The sequence below is a fragment of the Hyperolius riggenbachi genome, chromosome 3 (genome assembly GCF_040937935.1).
Source record: "Hyperolius riggenbachi isolate aHypRig1 chromosome 3, aHypRig1.pri, whole genome shotgun sequence".
Classification (NCBI taxonomy): Eukaryota; Metazoa; Chordata; class Amphibia; order Anura; family Hyperoliidae; genus Hyperolius; species Hyperolius riggenbachi.
In genome coordinates, this window is record NC_090648.1 from 264216394 (window position 1) to 264232537 (window position 16144).

Below are 16144 nucleotides of genomic sequence, written 5' to 3' on the forward strand. Positions count from 1 at the left end.
TATGTGGGCATTTTTGGGAGGGTGGGATATAAAAGTGTTTTATTTGGAGAAATATTGGTGTATTGTAATGTTTTTGGGCATTTACTTGTAGTTTTACTTTTTGGCCACAAGATGGCAATCTCGATTTTTTTTACATGACGTCACTCTAAGCGTACAATGTACGCTTAGAGGGACACAGCTTCAGAAAGAGCGAAGCTTCCGAGAGAAGCTGTCGCTTTTTCAGCGGGGGAGAGGAATCAATGATCGGGCTCCGTAGCCCGATACATTGATTCCGTGGCTACCGACTCCGCGGCCGGGAGTGCCCGTGCACGCGCGCGGGAGCGCGCCTGTCTTCCTTGACGTTTTTATACGTCAAGGAGGACAAAGTGGTTAAAGGATGCACGAAGTGACATGATGAGCTAGACATGTGTATGTACAGTGCCTAGCACACAAATAACTATGCTGTGTTCCTTTTTTTTCTTTCTCTGTCTGAAAGAGTTAAATATCAGGTACGTAAGTGGCTGACTCAGTCCTGACTCAGACAGGAAGTGTATACAGTGTGACCCTCACTGATAAGAAATTCCAACTGTAAAACAGTATCCTAGCAGAAAATGGCTTTTGAGGGCAAGAAAGAGATAAAAAGGGGAATTTCTTATCAGTGAGGGTCACACAGTAGTCACTTCCTGTCTGAGTCAGGACTGAGTCCACTTACATACCTGATATTTTATTCTTTCTGACAGAGAAAGAAAAAAAAGGAACACAGCATAGTTATTTGTGTGCTAGGCACTATACATACACATGTCTATCTCATCATGTCACATGTCACTTCGGGTATCCTTTAAAGAGAACTTTAACTCTACTTACCTGGGGCATCTACCAGCCCCCTGCGGCCATCCTGTGCCCTTGCAGTCACTCATGGCTCCGCTGGTCCCCCGCTGCCAGCTAGTTTCACTTCATTTTTGCCGACTAGGAGTCGGCCGGCCGCCATGCGTACATTTTTACGCATCCCTGCTGGTGCAGGAAACTAATGCAGACATTAACCACTTGAGGACCGTGGGCTTTACCCCCCCTTAACCTCCCCGGCGTTCTATTGAGATCGCCAGGGAGGCTGCGGGAGGGTTTTTTTTTAATTAAAAAAAAACTATTTCATGCAGCCAACTGAAAGTTGGCTGCATGAAAGCCCACTAGAGGGCGCTCCGGAGGCGTTCTTCCGATCGCCTCCGGCGCCCACAATAAACAAGGAAGGCCGCAATGAGCAGCCTTCCTTGTTTGGCTTTCCTCGTCGCCATGGCGACGAGCGGAGTGACGTCATGGATGTCCTGACGTCAGCCACCTCCGATCCAGCCCTTAGCGCTGGCCGGAACTGATTGGTCCGGCTGCGCAGGGCTCGGGCGGCTGGGGGGACCCTCTTTCACCGCTGCTCGCGGCGGACCGCCGCAGAGCGGCGGCGATCAGGCAGCACACGCGGCTGGCAAAGTGCCGGCTGCGTGTGCTGCTTTTTATTTGAAGAAAATCGGCCCAGCAGGGCCTGAGCGGCAGCCTCTGGCGGTGATGGACGAGCTGAGCTCGTCCATACCGCTCAGGAGGTTAAGGACCGGCCACTTTTTTTCCATTCAGACCACTGCAGTTTCACGGTTTATTGCTCGCTCATACAACCTACCACCTAAATGAATTTTGGCTCCTTTTCTTGTCACTAATAAAGCTTTCTTTTGGTGCTATTTGATTGCTCCTGCGATTTTTACTTTTTATTATATTCATCAAAAAAGACATGAATTTTGGCAAAAAAATGATTTTTTTTAACTTTCTGTGCTGACATTTTTCAAATAAAGTAAAATTTCTGTATACATGCAGCGCGAAAAATGTGGACAAACATGTTTTTGATTAAAAAAAAAAAACATTCAGTGTATATTTATTGGTTTGGGTAAAAGTTATCGCGTTTACAAACTATGGTGCAAAAAGTGAATTTTCCCATTTTCAAGCATCTGTGACTTTTCTGACCACCTGACATGTTTCATGAGGGGCTAGAATTCCAGGATAGTATAAATACCCCCCAAATGACCCCATTTTGGAAAGAAGACATCCCAAAGTATTCACTGAGAGGCATAGTGAGTTCATAGAAGATATTAATTTTTGTCACAAGTAAGCGGAAAATGACACTTTGTGACAAAAAAAAAAAGTTTCCATTTCTTCTAACTTGCGACAAAAAAAAATGAAATCTGCCACAGACTCACCATGCCCCTCTCTGAATACCTTGAAGTGTCTACTTTCCAAAATGGGGTCATTTGTGGGGTGTGTTTACTGTCCTCGCATTTTGGCGGGTGCTAATTTGTAAGCACCCCTGTAAAGCCTAAAGGTGCTCATTGGACTTTGGGCCAATTAGCGCAGTTAGGCTGCAAAAAAGTGCCACACATGTGGTATTGCCGTACTCAGGAGAAGTAGTATAATGTGTTTTGGGGTGTATTTTTACACATACCGATGCTGGGTGGGAAAAATATATCTGTAAATGACAATTTTTTAATTTTTTTTACACACAATTGTCCATTTACAGAGATCTTTCTCCCACTCAGCATGGGTATGTGTAAAAATACACCCCAAAACACATTATACTACTTCTCCTAAGTACGGCGATACCACATGTGTGGCACTTTTTTGCACCCTAACTGCACTAAGGGGCCCAAAGTCCAATGAGTACCTTTAGGATTTCACAGGTCATTTTGAGAAATTTCGTTTCAAGACTACTCCTCACGGTTTAGGGCCCCTAAAATGCCAGGACAGTATAGGAACGCCACAAATGACCCCATTTTAGAAAGAAGACACCCCAAGGTATTCCGTTAGTAGTACGGTGAGGTCATAGAAGATTTTATTTTTTGTCACAAGTTAGCGGAAAATGACACTTTGTGAAAAAAAAACAATAAAAATCAATTTCCGCTAACTTGTGACAAAAAATAAAATCTTCTATGAACTCACCGTACTACTAACAGAATACCTTGGGGTGTCTTCTTTCTAAAATGGAGTCATTTGTGGGGTTCCTATACTGTCCTGGCATTTCAGGGGCCCTAAACCGTGAGGAGTAGTCTTGAAACAAAATTTCTCAAAATGACCTGTGAAATCCTAAAGGTACTCATTGGACTTTGGGCCCCTTAGCGCAGTTAGGGTGCAAAAAAGTGCCACACATGTAAATGGACAATTGTGTGTAAAAAAATCAAAAGATTGTCATTTACAGAGGTATTTCTCCCACCCAGCATGGGTATGTGTAAAAATACACCCCAAAACACATTATACTACTTCTCCCGAGTACGGCGATACCACATGATTGGCACTTTTTTGCAGCCTAACTGCGCTAAGGGGCCCAAAGTCCAATGAGTACCTTTAGGATTTCACAGGTCATTTTTGTTTCAAGACTACTCCTCACAGTTTAGGGCCCCTAAAATGCCAGGGCAGTATAGGAACCCCACTAATGACCCCATTTTAGAAAGAAGACACCCCAAGGTATTCCGTTAGGAGTATGGTGAGTTCATAGAAGTTTTTATTTTTTTGTCACAAATTAGCGGAAATTGATTTTAATTGTTTTTTTTTCACAAAGTGTCATTTTCCGCTAACTTGTGACAAAAAATAAAATCTTCTATGAACTCACCATACTCCTAACGGAATACGTTTGGGTGTCTTCTTTCTAGAATGGGGTCATTTGTGGGGTTCCTATACTGCCCTGGCATTTTAGGGGCCCTAAACCGTGAGGAGTAGTCTTGAAACCAAATGTCGCAAAATGACCTGTGAAATCCTAAAGGTACTCATTGGACTTTGGGCCCCTTAGCGTACTTATGGTGTAATAAAGTGCCACATATGTGTAGAAGTAGTATAATGTGTTTTGGGGTGTATTTTTACACATACCCATGCTGGGTTGGAGAAATATCTCTGTAAATGACAATTGTTTGATTTTTTTTACACACAATTGTCCATTTACAGAGAGATTTCTCCCACCCAGCATGGGTATGTGTAAAAATACACCCCAAAACACATTATACTACTTCTCCTGAGTACGGCGATACCACATGTGTGACACTTTTTTGCAGCCTAGGTGCGCTAAGGGGCCCAACGTCCTAATCACAGGTCATTTTGAGGCATTTGTTTTCTAGACTACTCCTCACGGTTTAGGGCCCCTAAAATGCCAGGGCAGTATAGGAACCCCACAAGTGACCCCATTTTAGAAAGGAGACACCCCAAGGTATTCCGTTAGGTGTATGGCGAGTTCATAGAAGATTTTATTTTTTGTCACAAGTTAGTGAAAAATGACACTTTGTGAAAAAAAAAAAAATCAATTTCCGCTAACTTTTGACAAAAAATAAAATCTTCTATGAACTCGTCATACACCTAACAGAATACATTGGGGTGTCTTTTTTCTAAAATGGGGTCAGTTTGTGGGGTTCCTATACCACCCTGGCATTTTACGGGCCCAAAACCGTGAGTAGTCTGGAAACCAAATGTCTCAAAATGACTGTTCAGGGGTATAAGCATCTGCAAATTTTGATGACAGGTGGTCTATGAGGGGGCGAATTTTGTGGAACCGGTCATATGCAGGGTGGCCTTTTAGATGACAGGTTGTATTGGGCCTGATCTGATGGATAGGAGTGCTAGGGGGGTGACAGGAGGTGATTGATGGGTGTCTCAGGGGGTGGTTAGAGGGGAAAATAGATGCAATCAATGCACTGGGGAGGTGATCGGAAGGGGGTCTGAGGGGGATCTGAGGGTATGGCCGAGTGATCAGGAGCCCACACGGGGCAAATTAGGGCCTGATCTGATGGGTAGGTGTGCTAGGGGGTGACAGGAGGTGATTGATGGGTGTCTCAAGGTGTGATTAGCGAGGGGAATAGATGCAAGCAATGCACTGGCGAGGTGATCAGGGCTGGGGCCTGAGGGCATTCTGAGGGTGTGGGCGGGAGATTGAGTGCCCTAGGGGCAGATAGGGGTCTAATCTGATAGGTAGCAGTGACAGGGGGTGATTGATGGGTAATTAGTGGGTGTTTAGGGTAGAGAACAGATATAAACACTGCACTTGGGAGGTGATCTGACGTCGGATCTGCGGGCGAACTATTGGTGTGGGTGGGTGATCAGATTGCCTGCAAGGGGCAGGTTAGGGGCTGATTGATGAGTGGCAGTGACAAGGGGTGATTGATGGGTGGCAGTGCCAGGGGGTGATTGATGGGTGGCAGTGACAGGGGGTGATTGATGGGTGATTGACAGGTGATTGACAGGTGATCAGTGGGTTATTACAGGGAAGAACAGATGTAACTAATGCACTGGCGAATTGATAAGGGGGGGTCTGAGGGCAATCTGAGCGTGTAGGCGGGTGATTGGGTGCCCGCAAGGGGCAGATTAGGGTCTGATCTGATGGGTAACAGTGACAGGTGGTGATAGGGGGTGATTGATGGGTAATTAGTGGGTGTTTAGGGTAGATAACAGATGTAAACACTGCACTTGGGAGGTGATCTGACGTCGGATCTGCGGGCGATCTATTGGTGTGGGTGGGTGATCAGATTGCCCGCAAGGGGCAGGTTACTGGCAGATTGATGGGTGGCAGTGCCAGGGGGTGATTGATGGGTGGCAGTGACAGGGGGTGATTGATGGGTGATTGACAGGTGATTGACAGGTGATCAGTGGGTTATTACAGGGAAGCACAGATGTAAATATTGCACTGGCGAATTGATAAGGGGGGTCTGAGGGCAATCTGAGCGTGTAGGCGGGTGATTGGGTGCCCGCAAGGGGCAGATTAGGGTCTGATCTGATGGGTAACAGTGACAGGTGGTGATAGGGGGTGATTGATGGGTAATTAGTGGGTGTTTAGGGTAGATAACAGATGGAAACACTGCACTTGGGAGGTGATCTGACGTCGGATCTGCGGGCGATCTATTGGTGTGGGTGGGTGATCAGATTGCCCGCAAGGGGCAGGTTAGGGGCAGATTGATGGGTGGCAGTGCCAGGGGGTGATTGATGGGTGGCAGTGACAGGGGGTGATTGATGGGTGATTGACAGGTGATCAGTGGGTTATTACAGGGAAGCACAGATGTAAATATTGCACTGGCGAATTGATAAGGGGGGTCTGAGGGCAATCTGAGCGTGTAGGCGGGAGATTGGGTGCCCGCAAGGGGCAGATTAGGGTCTGATCTGATGGGTAACAGTGACAGGTGGTGATAGGGGGTGATTGATGGGTGATTGATGGGTAATTAGTGGGTGTTTAGGGTAGATAACAGATGTAAACACTGCACTTGGGAGGTGATCTGACGTCGGATCTGCGGGCGATCTATTGGTGTGGGTGGGTGATCAGATTGCCCGCAAGGGGCAGGTTAGGGGCTGATTGATGGGTGGCAGTGACAGGGGGTGATTGATGGGTGATTGACAGGTGATCAGGGGGATAGATGCATACAGTACACAGGGAGGGGGGGGGGGTCTGGGGAGAATCTGAGGGGTGGGGGGGGGGGTGATCAGGAGGGGGCAGGGGGCAGATAAAAAAAATAGCATTTACAGATAGTGACAGGGAGTGATTGATGGGTGATTAGGGAGGTGATTGGGTGCAAACAGGGGTCTGGGGGTGGGCAGGGGTGGGGGGGTCTGAGGGGTGCTGTGGGCGATCTGGGGCAGTTGGGGGGAGAAATCAGTGTGCTTGGGTGCGACATAGGGTGGCTGCAGCCTGCCCTGGTGGTCCCTCGGACATTGGGACCACCAGGGCAGGAGGCAGCCTGTATAATACACTTTGTAAACATTACAAAGTGTATTATACACTTTGTATGCGGCGATCGCGGGGTTAACATCCCGCCGGCGCTTCCGTATGGCCGGCGGGATGTTGCGGCGGGTGAGCGGTGACAGGCGACGGCGGAGGATCGCGTCACAGATGACTCGATCGCTCCGCCCATGCCCTTACAAGGACCGCCGCCTCTGTGAGTGAGCTGTTCCTTGCAGGCTCCACTTCCCGGCCGCCCCTGTGCGTTAGGCGGTCGGGAAGTGGTTAACAAGTACATTTTTACGCGTTATGGGTGTAATGCGGAAAATTGTACTGGCAGGCTTCCAGTGTCCGGCTCTCTGTGTCAGGCTCCCAGCGTCAGCTCACACCTCCTCTTTCTAATGGCGCCCAAACGCTGCTCTGTCTGTATACACTGTGACAACAGTCGCTGCAGTGATGCAATAAATGCAGCCATTCATTGGCCAGATTAATGGAGGAGGCGGGACTAGAGGTTGGCACTTTAAGAAGGGGCAATGCTGATTGGCCCCACTGATGGAGATGGTGGGACTGGCACCTCCGATGTACCTGTATTCGCCGCCGCTTGAGGAAGGGGGTGATTGGCCACACTTATGCAGGAGGCGTGACTGAAGGCCTCCGAGATAAACGGCCACAGCAGCAGCGATGATTAGCCTCACATGGAGGAGACAGGACTGGCGCCTCCGATATTCACGTCTTTGCCGCCGCTTCAGGAAGGGGGTGATTGGCCACACAAATTGAGGGGCGGGACTGGAGACCTATGATGTGCATAGAAACAAAATGACACTTTGAAGCTTAAAAGTTAGTCTGAAGCCGCGGCCCACCGTAAAATGTCCTGCGGACCACTAGTGGGCTGCGGACCGGGGGTTGGGGACCTCTGCTTTAAGGGATCCCCGGTGATAACTAGTAGCAAGTAACATCATTTCTGAGGCTGTAGTTTTCCTATACATTTCTGTTACAATTTCGTTAATAATTAATACAATTTCTAAGTTCAAAAACTCTATTGATTCTTCTCCCCAATTGGAGGAAAAATGCAGGTTAATGCTGTACTAATTCAAGGATTGTACCCATAATAAAACGTATGACTGACCTCCTGACCATACTATCAATGTCATCAATATACCTGATCCAAAGCTGGACCTGAGCCCTCCTTTATTGTAATAGCATTTTTTTTACTACCTTCCATGCTGTTGGAAAAAAAGTTGAACATGTTTACTGTGATGACAAGTTTCTCCTGGGTGAAACTCTTTTGTGTGTAGCCATAGTTTGGAAATTAGATTGTGCGACACTTTGAGAAACAGTTAGTGGCATGTCTTGTTCAATATACCCTGTAAAAGTGCTGTGGAAAACGTGTCAGTACTTTATAAATAAGTAATAATAACAATTCTGATAATAATACGTTTATGAAATTCTTCTTTTCAGATATATAAAGAATTCAAGAGGATTGATGTAGATCTGTATATTGCAGCGTGTGATGGTAATGAGTTTTAAGAGTTTTTTTTTTAATGTATAATACAGTACTAACATAATTAAAACTGTAAGCAATAGTTATAGTCATCTAATACGGAGTATATTAAAAAAAGAAATGCCATCAAAAGCCCTTTAATTTAATACAACAAAAAATACACCAGGGAGGGCCCACACCCCTTAAAACACCTACTAAAACACACAAAAGCCCCCTGAAAGCTTCCATATGTATTCTGGAATAGGGCCATTGTTCCACACTAGTGGCTTGGCTCCCTGAAATCCTTTCCGGGAATGGAAAACCCCTTTGCTGCCTTTAGAGGGTGGGGTTGGCTGTTACAGCTAATTAGCACAGTCTAGAAAATGGCTTGGGGTGCAGTATTGTGGGTCACAGCACCAAGGTTTCTGGGTTGAGGAGCAGAGCATTGTGAAAGGGGGTCAAAATATCATACCAGCCAAACTATGTTCTGTTCTTCCCTATGAGAGGGAGATATAGCACAATTACAGGGCAGTGACCTAGAGGGCTGAAAGCTAGGTCAGGTGTAAAATGGAGCAGCATGGTCTGAATGGTGAATCATGTGATGCCCAGAGTTAAGGATCTCCATAAAGGAGTATAAAGGAGGTTATTTTAGATAGAGGAGATGGTAGGGAGGGACACAAATGTACTGTACATGTGCACATGGGCTTTAATGTGTTTTTTTTATTATTTTATATTTTCAGACCATGTTTACAAAAAAATGGTGGAATGCTTATTTTTTGATGACCAGATCAAGCCAGATATTTTCTTCTTAACTGTTCATGATGCTGTGCTATATTCAGAGCAAGTGAAGAAGTTCAGCGATGGACATGATCCGTTACTTGAGAAGGTAAAAAAATGAAATGAGAGTACTAAGTAAAAGTTGTAAGAGCAGTAGTAGCAACAGTTGCTTAAGCCAGGGTTCACACTTGACAGGCTCGCATATCATTTTCCCCAATATGAATGTGCATTACACCCGACATTACATGGAAGTCAATGTGCTTGTCCACATATAATCTGAATATTTGCCATGTGGTGAAAAACTGACAACCTGTTGCATATTTTAGGATACTGCAGTTTTACTCTTATTTTTTACATTAGCCGCTGTGGAAAAAAAATAATGTTTTGTCCATATTAACACACTTGGTTTATGAATCTGCCCTTCCTTATTCAAACAAGGTTTGTGGTGTGATTAGGCAATCCTCAGCAGGGAAGTCCATGAAAATAGCACATGTGGGGTTGATTCACTATAACAAATAGTGTGTCTTATCACAGTTAACATGCATTATCAGAGTTAACATGCCTTAACAGAGTTAATGTGCCTTATCAGAGTTAGCGCACCTTATAAGAGTAGCATAGCGATCGCTACGAACTTATGCTTGGATTCAAGCAGAAAAATTTCCGCAAAAGTCGATATTTTCCGCAATAAAAAAATCAATTCTCAAAAATGTTCAGGCGCATCATTTTGTCGTTATTTACCGATTTTTTTTATCACCTACAAGTAGTAGGTGATATATTCCGCATCCCATTGACTTTAATGAAGTCCGGAGGCTTATGGGCTGTGCTTGCTGGACTTTAACATTTTTTTTTAAACGCTTTTTCATGCGACCTTTTTACTGCATGATTTCCGCATGAATAATGGCTGTTACCGCATATTTTTTCCCGCATGCGGAAAACATTAGTGAATGTGGAGAAATGCGGTGTTTACCGCTGGCGGAAATTTTTCGGTAACATTTTTTGTGTTTTGTCATCTTTGTGAATAAAGCCCATTGTATACAAACACAACGCGCCCCTAATGTGGCAGTACAATCTTTTTGTTCCTATTATACAGGGAATACAGTGCAACTTCCCACTGTGAACGTGGCCCTATTCATCAATTAAACTCCCAAACAAATACGCTATAAATATACAATAAATATGCAAATACAAAAGAAATCAGCCAACACACCAATTAATTGGATGAAAGGGGATAAATATGGAATAATAGGGAGCCAAGGCAGAGAGAAACACCCAAACAAAATAAACCAAAAAACTAAACAAGTAAATATAATCATAATCAAATAATTTGTTTATACAGATCTCCGACTCTTGGGTTCATGCAAAATTCACTTTAATTACTCAAATTGCATAAAATTGTACATAAACAACACATAGACACATCACATATATTTCTAAAAGGCCGCAAAAATAATCCAGAGGTACTCAGAGGCTGCAGTCCTCTGTTAAAGAAGCCAACTTGAACGTGTAAAGTACAGTACTGCTGTTAATTAGCAGCATGCTAATTAACAGCAGTACTGTACTTTGCACGTGCAGGAGTGCAGCCTCTGAGTACCTCTGGGTTCTTTTTGCGGCCTTTTAGAAATATATGTGATGTGCCTATGTGTTGTTTATGTACAATTTTATGCAATTTGAGTAATTAAAGTGATTTTTGCATGCACCCAAGAGTAAGCCAGATTTTTGGTGCTTAACCTATTAATTGGATGAAATTCACTAGAAGAATCCATCAATTACATGTTATTCACTGAAGTGGAAAATATGCAGAAAGATCCAGAAATGGATTTACATACTGGAACAGACTATAGGTACAAAAAGCCTTGCGCTATGCCCCCAAGCTGCCCGATCTCACAGCTGGTAAATAATAGTAAAGGCATATTTACACTTCTCTGTACTAAGTTATGAATTTTTCTATAATGTCTGTCCACTGTACTTTTGGTAGTGTCTATCCAGTGGCGGAGTTGGTAACTAGCCCGGTAGGTAGGTAGCTGGGTGGTTAGGTAGGCAGCCTGGTGGGTAGGTAGGTCGCCTGGTGGGTGGGTAGGTAGGTAGCCTGGTGGGTGGGTAGGTAGGTAGCCTGGTGGGTGGGTAGGTAGGTAGGTAGCCTGGTGGGTGGGTAGGTAGCCGGGTGGGTGGTTAGGTAGCCGGGTGGGTAGGCAGGTAGCCTGGTGGGTAGGTAGCCTGGTGGGTGGGTAGGTAGCCGGGTGGTTAGGTAGCCTGGTGGGTGGGTTGGTAACTAGCCCGGTAGGTAGGTAGGTAGCCAGGTGGGTGGGTGGTTAGGTAAGTAGCCGGGTGGGTGGTTAGGTAGCCGGGTGGGTGGTTAGCCTGGTGGGTGGGTAGGTAGCCGGGTGGGTGGGTAGGTAGGTAGCCGGGTGGGTAGGTAGGTAGATAGCTGGGTGGGTAGGTAGCCGGGTGGGTGGGTGGTTAGGTAAACGGGTGGGTGGGTAGGTAGGTAGCCGGGTGGGTGGGTAGCTATCCGGGTGGGGGGCCCGACTCCTATCCTCCCTCCCTTACCTCGAGCCGTGGGCCCCCCTCCCGGTATGCGCGTCGGGAGAGCGGCACATACAGGAAGTCTCCGGGGCTCCGGCAGGCACTAGAGGCTCAGCTGCTTGGACTCCGATGTCTCCAACTCTGTATACTGCTCGCTACTTCCTGGTTTAGTAGCGAGCAGTATACAGAGTTGGAGACATCGGAGACCAAGCGGCCGCTGAGCTTCTAGCGCCTGCCTGGAGCCCCGGAGACTTCCTGTATTTGCCGCTCTCCCGCCGCATGAGGGGGGGGGCCCGAGGTGAGGGGGGGGGGGGATTGGAGTCGGGGCCCCCCAGGAAAAAAATAAAAAAAAATAGTAATAAAAAAAAAACAGCAATACTTAATGGGCCCCTGAAGCAACGGAACTTCAGGGGCCCTCGTGCGGCGGCACGGCCTGCACAGCCGTATGTCCGCCACTGTGTCTATTGTAATAGTCAGTAAGTGATACCATTTATGACATGTCCCCTTTCTGTGCGTTATCCAGAAAACTCATGCAGGGCTTTGTGTTGTGCTACCGCAATGGATGCAACAGACATGTTCAAAATGGACATGTCGGAATTGATCTTATAGATAACGTAGGATCCGTCTACATGTCCAATTATCTGTTGGTTTCCATTGCAAAAACCAGTCTGATTGTCATCTATTTTGAAATATTTATAACAACTAACTTGGGAGTAATACTGGCTCATTCATTAAATATACATGTATTTTCTATTACCCTTAGATTTCATTAATGCAAGAGTCTAAAGAACCATATGATTTCCCGGAGCCAATAAACCAAGAGCTGGATGCACAAGAGGAGGTGAGATACTGTTTCCATTTTTATTATCATCATAGGAATGTTCAGCTGTACCATATGTACATTTGTAGTTTACACATGGCAGAATATAGACACCTGACTACAATAGCAAAGCTCACAGTATTTTGTTCAGGCAGTGAAAGAATATCTGTCATGAAAGAAACATAGAAGCTACCATTACTTTTCTCCTTCTGAAAGTGCTATATGTTTAGATGTAATGTTGGTTCCTTTTGGAGTCTCAGAATAAATTTGCAAATCAGTCACCTGACATGCATAATTGTTCCAGGAAATGTAGTAAGTATTGTAGTCAGTGGAGCAGCAATATTTTTTTGCCTTCGAAAATTCCCATTTTTTGAAGGCAAACAGCAATGACAGTTTTCATTTTTTTTTTCATGAACGGCGTACTTCAACTACTTTAAAGTAAACCTGAAGCAACACCCCCCCCCCCCAAAAAAAAAAAATAAGTTATATACTTATTAAGGCTGAGGGAAGCTTTGGGATGCTCCAGGGGTTTTCCCAATCCTCCAAGAACCTTTTGCTTCCAGCCAGGACCCCCTTCTTCATTCCAATCGCACTCCCCTCTGTGTATGCAGTCACATTCGTGCACAGAGGAAAAAGCTAGTGGAGGAAGTGGCCCCGTGCTACTGTTTTTTTGGCTTCAGGTACCCTTCAAGTCGTTCCTCCAAGCTTTTTATTGATCATATTTCAAACTGTTGTATGCTACATTTCATAATTGTGAATACAGCAAATAGCCTCTTTGCAGGCATTGTAAGGATGGTAGCCTAAACACTCGTACATCTACCATATTAATGATTGGATGTTGTTAGGTGTTATTATCTCATAAATGTCATGAAAAGGGCCTAAAGAAAACATAACAAACAGTGAGTCAAAACACTAGTTATAAATGTATATAGAATTGTCTGAGAGTACTTTTGTTGCTCATGGAAACCTAGCAGCTTCCCCTTTTATTCCTCCCAGTGCAGTGCTAAATACTGAGGAGCAGATTGTAAAAAACTGCTATGAACACTAAATAGAATTATTCTTCCAAATATCCTGAGTGTTACCCAATCCAACAAGAGCCTTACTATACTGTATACAGCTTTTATGTTTAGCATGTTGGTATGGTAACTGGCTAGGAGTTAAAGCCGATGAGCTATTATTTATAAGAAGGGATGTACCGTATATACTCGCATACAAGCCACATTTTTGACCCAAAAAAAGTGGCCCACAAGTGGGGGTCTCGGCTTGTATGTGAGTCATCTTCATCCAGGTGCTGCGTCCATGCCCTCCATTGTTTCCGTGCCCCCTCCTTTGCAACATTGTGAATATGACACAGTGATAGTATGATTGCTGACCTGCTGGTGCCTTCGGTGGAGCGGAGAGAGAAGCGGCATCATGGGCAATGCTGACCTGCTGTGGCCTCGCGAGGAAAGGCCTGGCACTGAAGCAGACACAGCGAGCGAGACAGAAATGCAAAGGGATCAATGGCAATGCACCTGACACGGAACAGAGGAGCAAGGGGATCCCTGGCATAGTACATGACGGCACTGCTCTCTCTGCTATAACAAACCCACCAGCAGATCAGCATTGTCCCTGATGCCCAGGAGTGCACGTGATGCGGAACAGAGAGGCAAATGGATCCCGGAAAAGCACATGGCGCCTCTGCTCTATTAAAGCCACCAGCAGATCAGCATTGTCCCTGATGCCGCTGCTCCACTCCACCGAAGCCACCAGAAGATTAGATTCCATGTGACGCCACTGCTCTCCAATCCACCAAAGCCACCGGCAGGTCAGCAGTCATATTATCACTGTGCCTTTCTCATGATGTTCCACACGAGGGGGTCCACAGATACAGCTGGGGGCTATAGAGCCACATAAGTCTGCATACTGCTGACATGAAGGGAGGGGAGCTGCCCCATACTGGGGGGAACATCAGGCTATAGGAAGGAAAGCTGCCGAATACTGGGGGAACATTTGGCTATTTATATTGGGGAGAGGGATGCCTCACACTGGGGGAACATCTGGCATTTTTATTGTGAAGGGGCTTCACTGGGGGGGGGGGGGGGGCTCATATGCGGGTTAATCACTTTTTCCTGTTTTTTAAGTGAAAAGTTGGTACCTCGGCTTATATGCGGGTCGACTTATATGTGAGTATATACGGTAAAATAACTGATTTGTCACTTTGTGTGTCTCTCCTTAGGCTCTCAGAAGACTTGCATCATGAAAAGGACTGTTGGAGTATCTCACTTGGAAGGAGCAGCATTTGCTTCCTCAAATTTTATTAAAATGGACACTTCTTTTACTATGGTCTCTGAATTTACTAGTCAATGGCTAACTGAAATGCAGAAATATTTTACTGATCGCCATAGTTTATATTGTTTGGGAGTAAAGGGAATGCCACTGCATATAGTACTATGTTATTCAATCAATACCTGAACTCAGTTTAAATGAAGGAACATGCACTATTCAGATAAGTGTTGCAAACCCTGTTCATGCACAGCGGTCATTCTTTTGTCAGATGTCAAGGTATCTACTGAGGCACAAAGATGCACACATTTTTATCATTCCAAGATCATGCAAGGACAGTGGAATTAATTTAATGCAAATCAAGTTGTTATATTTCAGCTGCATTTAGAGTAACTGTGATATTGTGGTAAACTCCTGTGATGTATGTGAGACAGAAGCAGGTGTAAAAACATGAAGGGGTTAGGGTTTGTAGGAGATATGCGCACCGAATACCTCTACTACAGTAAATCTGAGGCATACTAATCAGGCTTTATGATGTGGAGCATGCAACAGTTTTAATAAATCTCCAGCACTATGCAATATTCCACAAGCACATGACCATGTACATGAGCATAGCATCACATTTCCAACAGATATTGTGCCATTAGTATGTGCTATAATGGCTATTGCTAATCAGTGTAATAGCTTTGCACTGAACACAATATTCTGCATTTAAAGACAATACTGATGTAATTAGTTAAGTAGTAGCAGTTGTGTATTGTACCATGTTAGCTATCAGTAAAAGTAAGAAGTTTTGAATCAGGTTGATATCATTTATTGGTTAACTTAAAAGAATAAGGGCTTGATTCACTAACTGGCGCTAAGTGTTAGCGCAGGAGTGAACAGCCACTTAGTGCCCGAAATGTAGCTTTGCGTGCATTAATAGCAGCGCAAAGCTACATCGCCCACAAGACCACCCACATCGCGCGCAGCACGGCTGGACAGTAATAGTGCACGGTGCAACGGTATCGTCGCACCCGCTGCCTTGAAAACGGCACATCAAGTGCCCCCAAAACGGCGCATCAGTGTGCCGCTTCAGTGGCCACCCGATGCGCCGTTTAAGTCACACCGGGTGAGACGTTTACAGGGCAGTGGGTGCGACGATAATGTCGCACCGCGCACTATTACTGTCCAGCCGCGCTGCAAGTGATGCGAGTGGCCCTGTGGGCGCAAACCACCTAACGCTGTGATTTGCGCCCATAAACTATTAAGGCCTCCTAACCGGCTTAGCGGCGGTTAGTGAATCGAGGTCTAAGAGTCAGCTTTTGGCTGTGCAGCCTTTGTCAGAACAGGATTGAGTTTGACGAAGGCAGCACAGCCGAAAGCTTACTCTTATTTTTTTAAAGTTGAAGAGAAATCGAGAGCCCAATATGGTGTAGTATGTCAAAATTGATTGGATAAATGAAACAGTGAGATGGTAATACTCACAAACACGGGTTACACCTAGGTAACCACTCATTAGGCAGGTGAGGAGATTAGACCTGTCCTCACTCAGGATTAAGAAGTCGCTCTCTGTAGATAGGAAGAAAGGGGGTAGATCACCCCTCCA

General features: G+C 45.4%; 1 protein-coding gene across 1 annotated transcript in view; it reads left to right on the plus strand.

Annotated features, from left to right (window-relative positions):
- SLC26A4 (solute carrier family 26 member 4) overlaps nucleotides 1-15532 on the plus strand; it is a 66535-nt gene extending 51003 nt beyond the window's left edge. The window contains exons 18-21 of the mRNA XM_068272685.1: nucleotides 8150-8204; nucleotides 8912-9057; nucleotides 12235-12312; nucleotides 14510-15532. Of these exons, the coding sequence (XP_068128786.1) occupies nucleotides 8150-8204; nucleotides 8912-9057; nucleotides 12235-12312; nucleotides 14510-14533 (303 nt within the window). The 3' untranslated portion in view covers nucleotides 14534-15532. The remainder of the gene's footprint in view (nucleotides 1-8149; nucleotides 8205-8911; nucleotides 9058-12234; nucleotides 12313-14509) is intronic.
- Nucleotides 15533-16144: the final 612 nt, after the last annotated feature.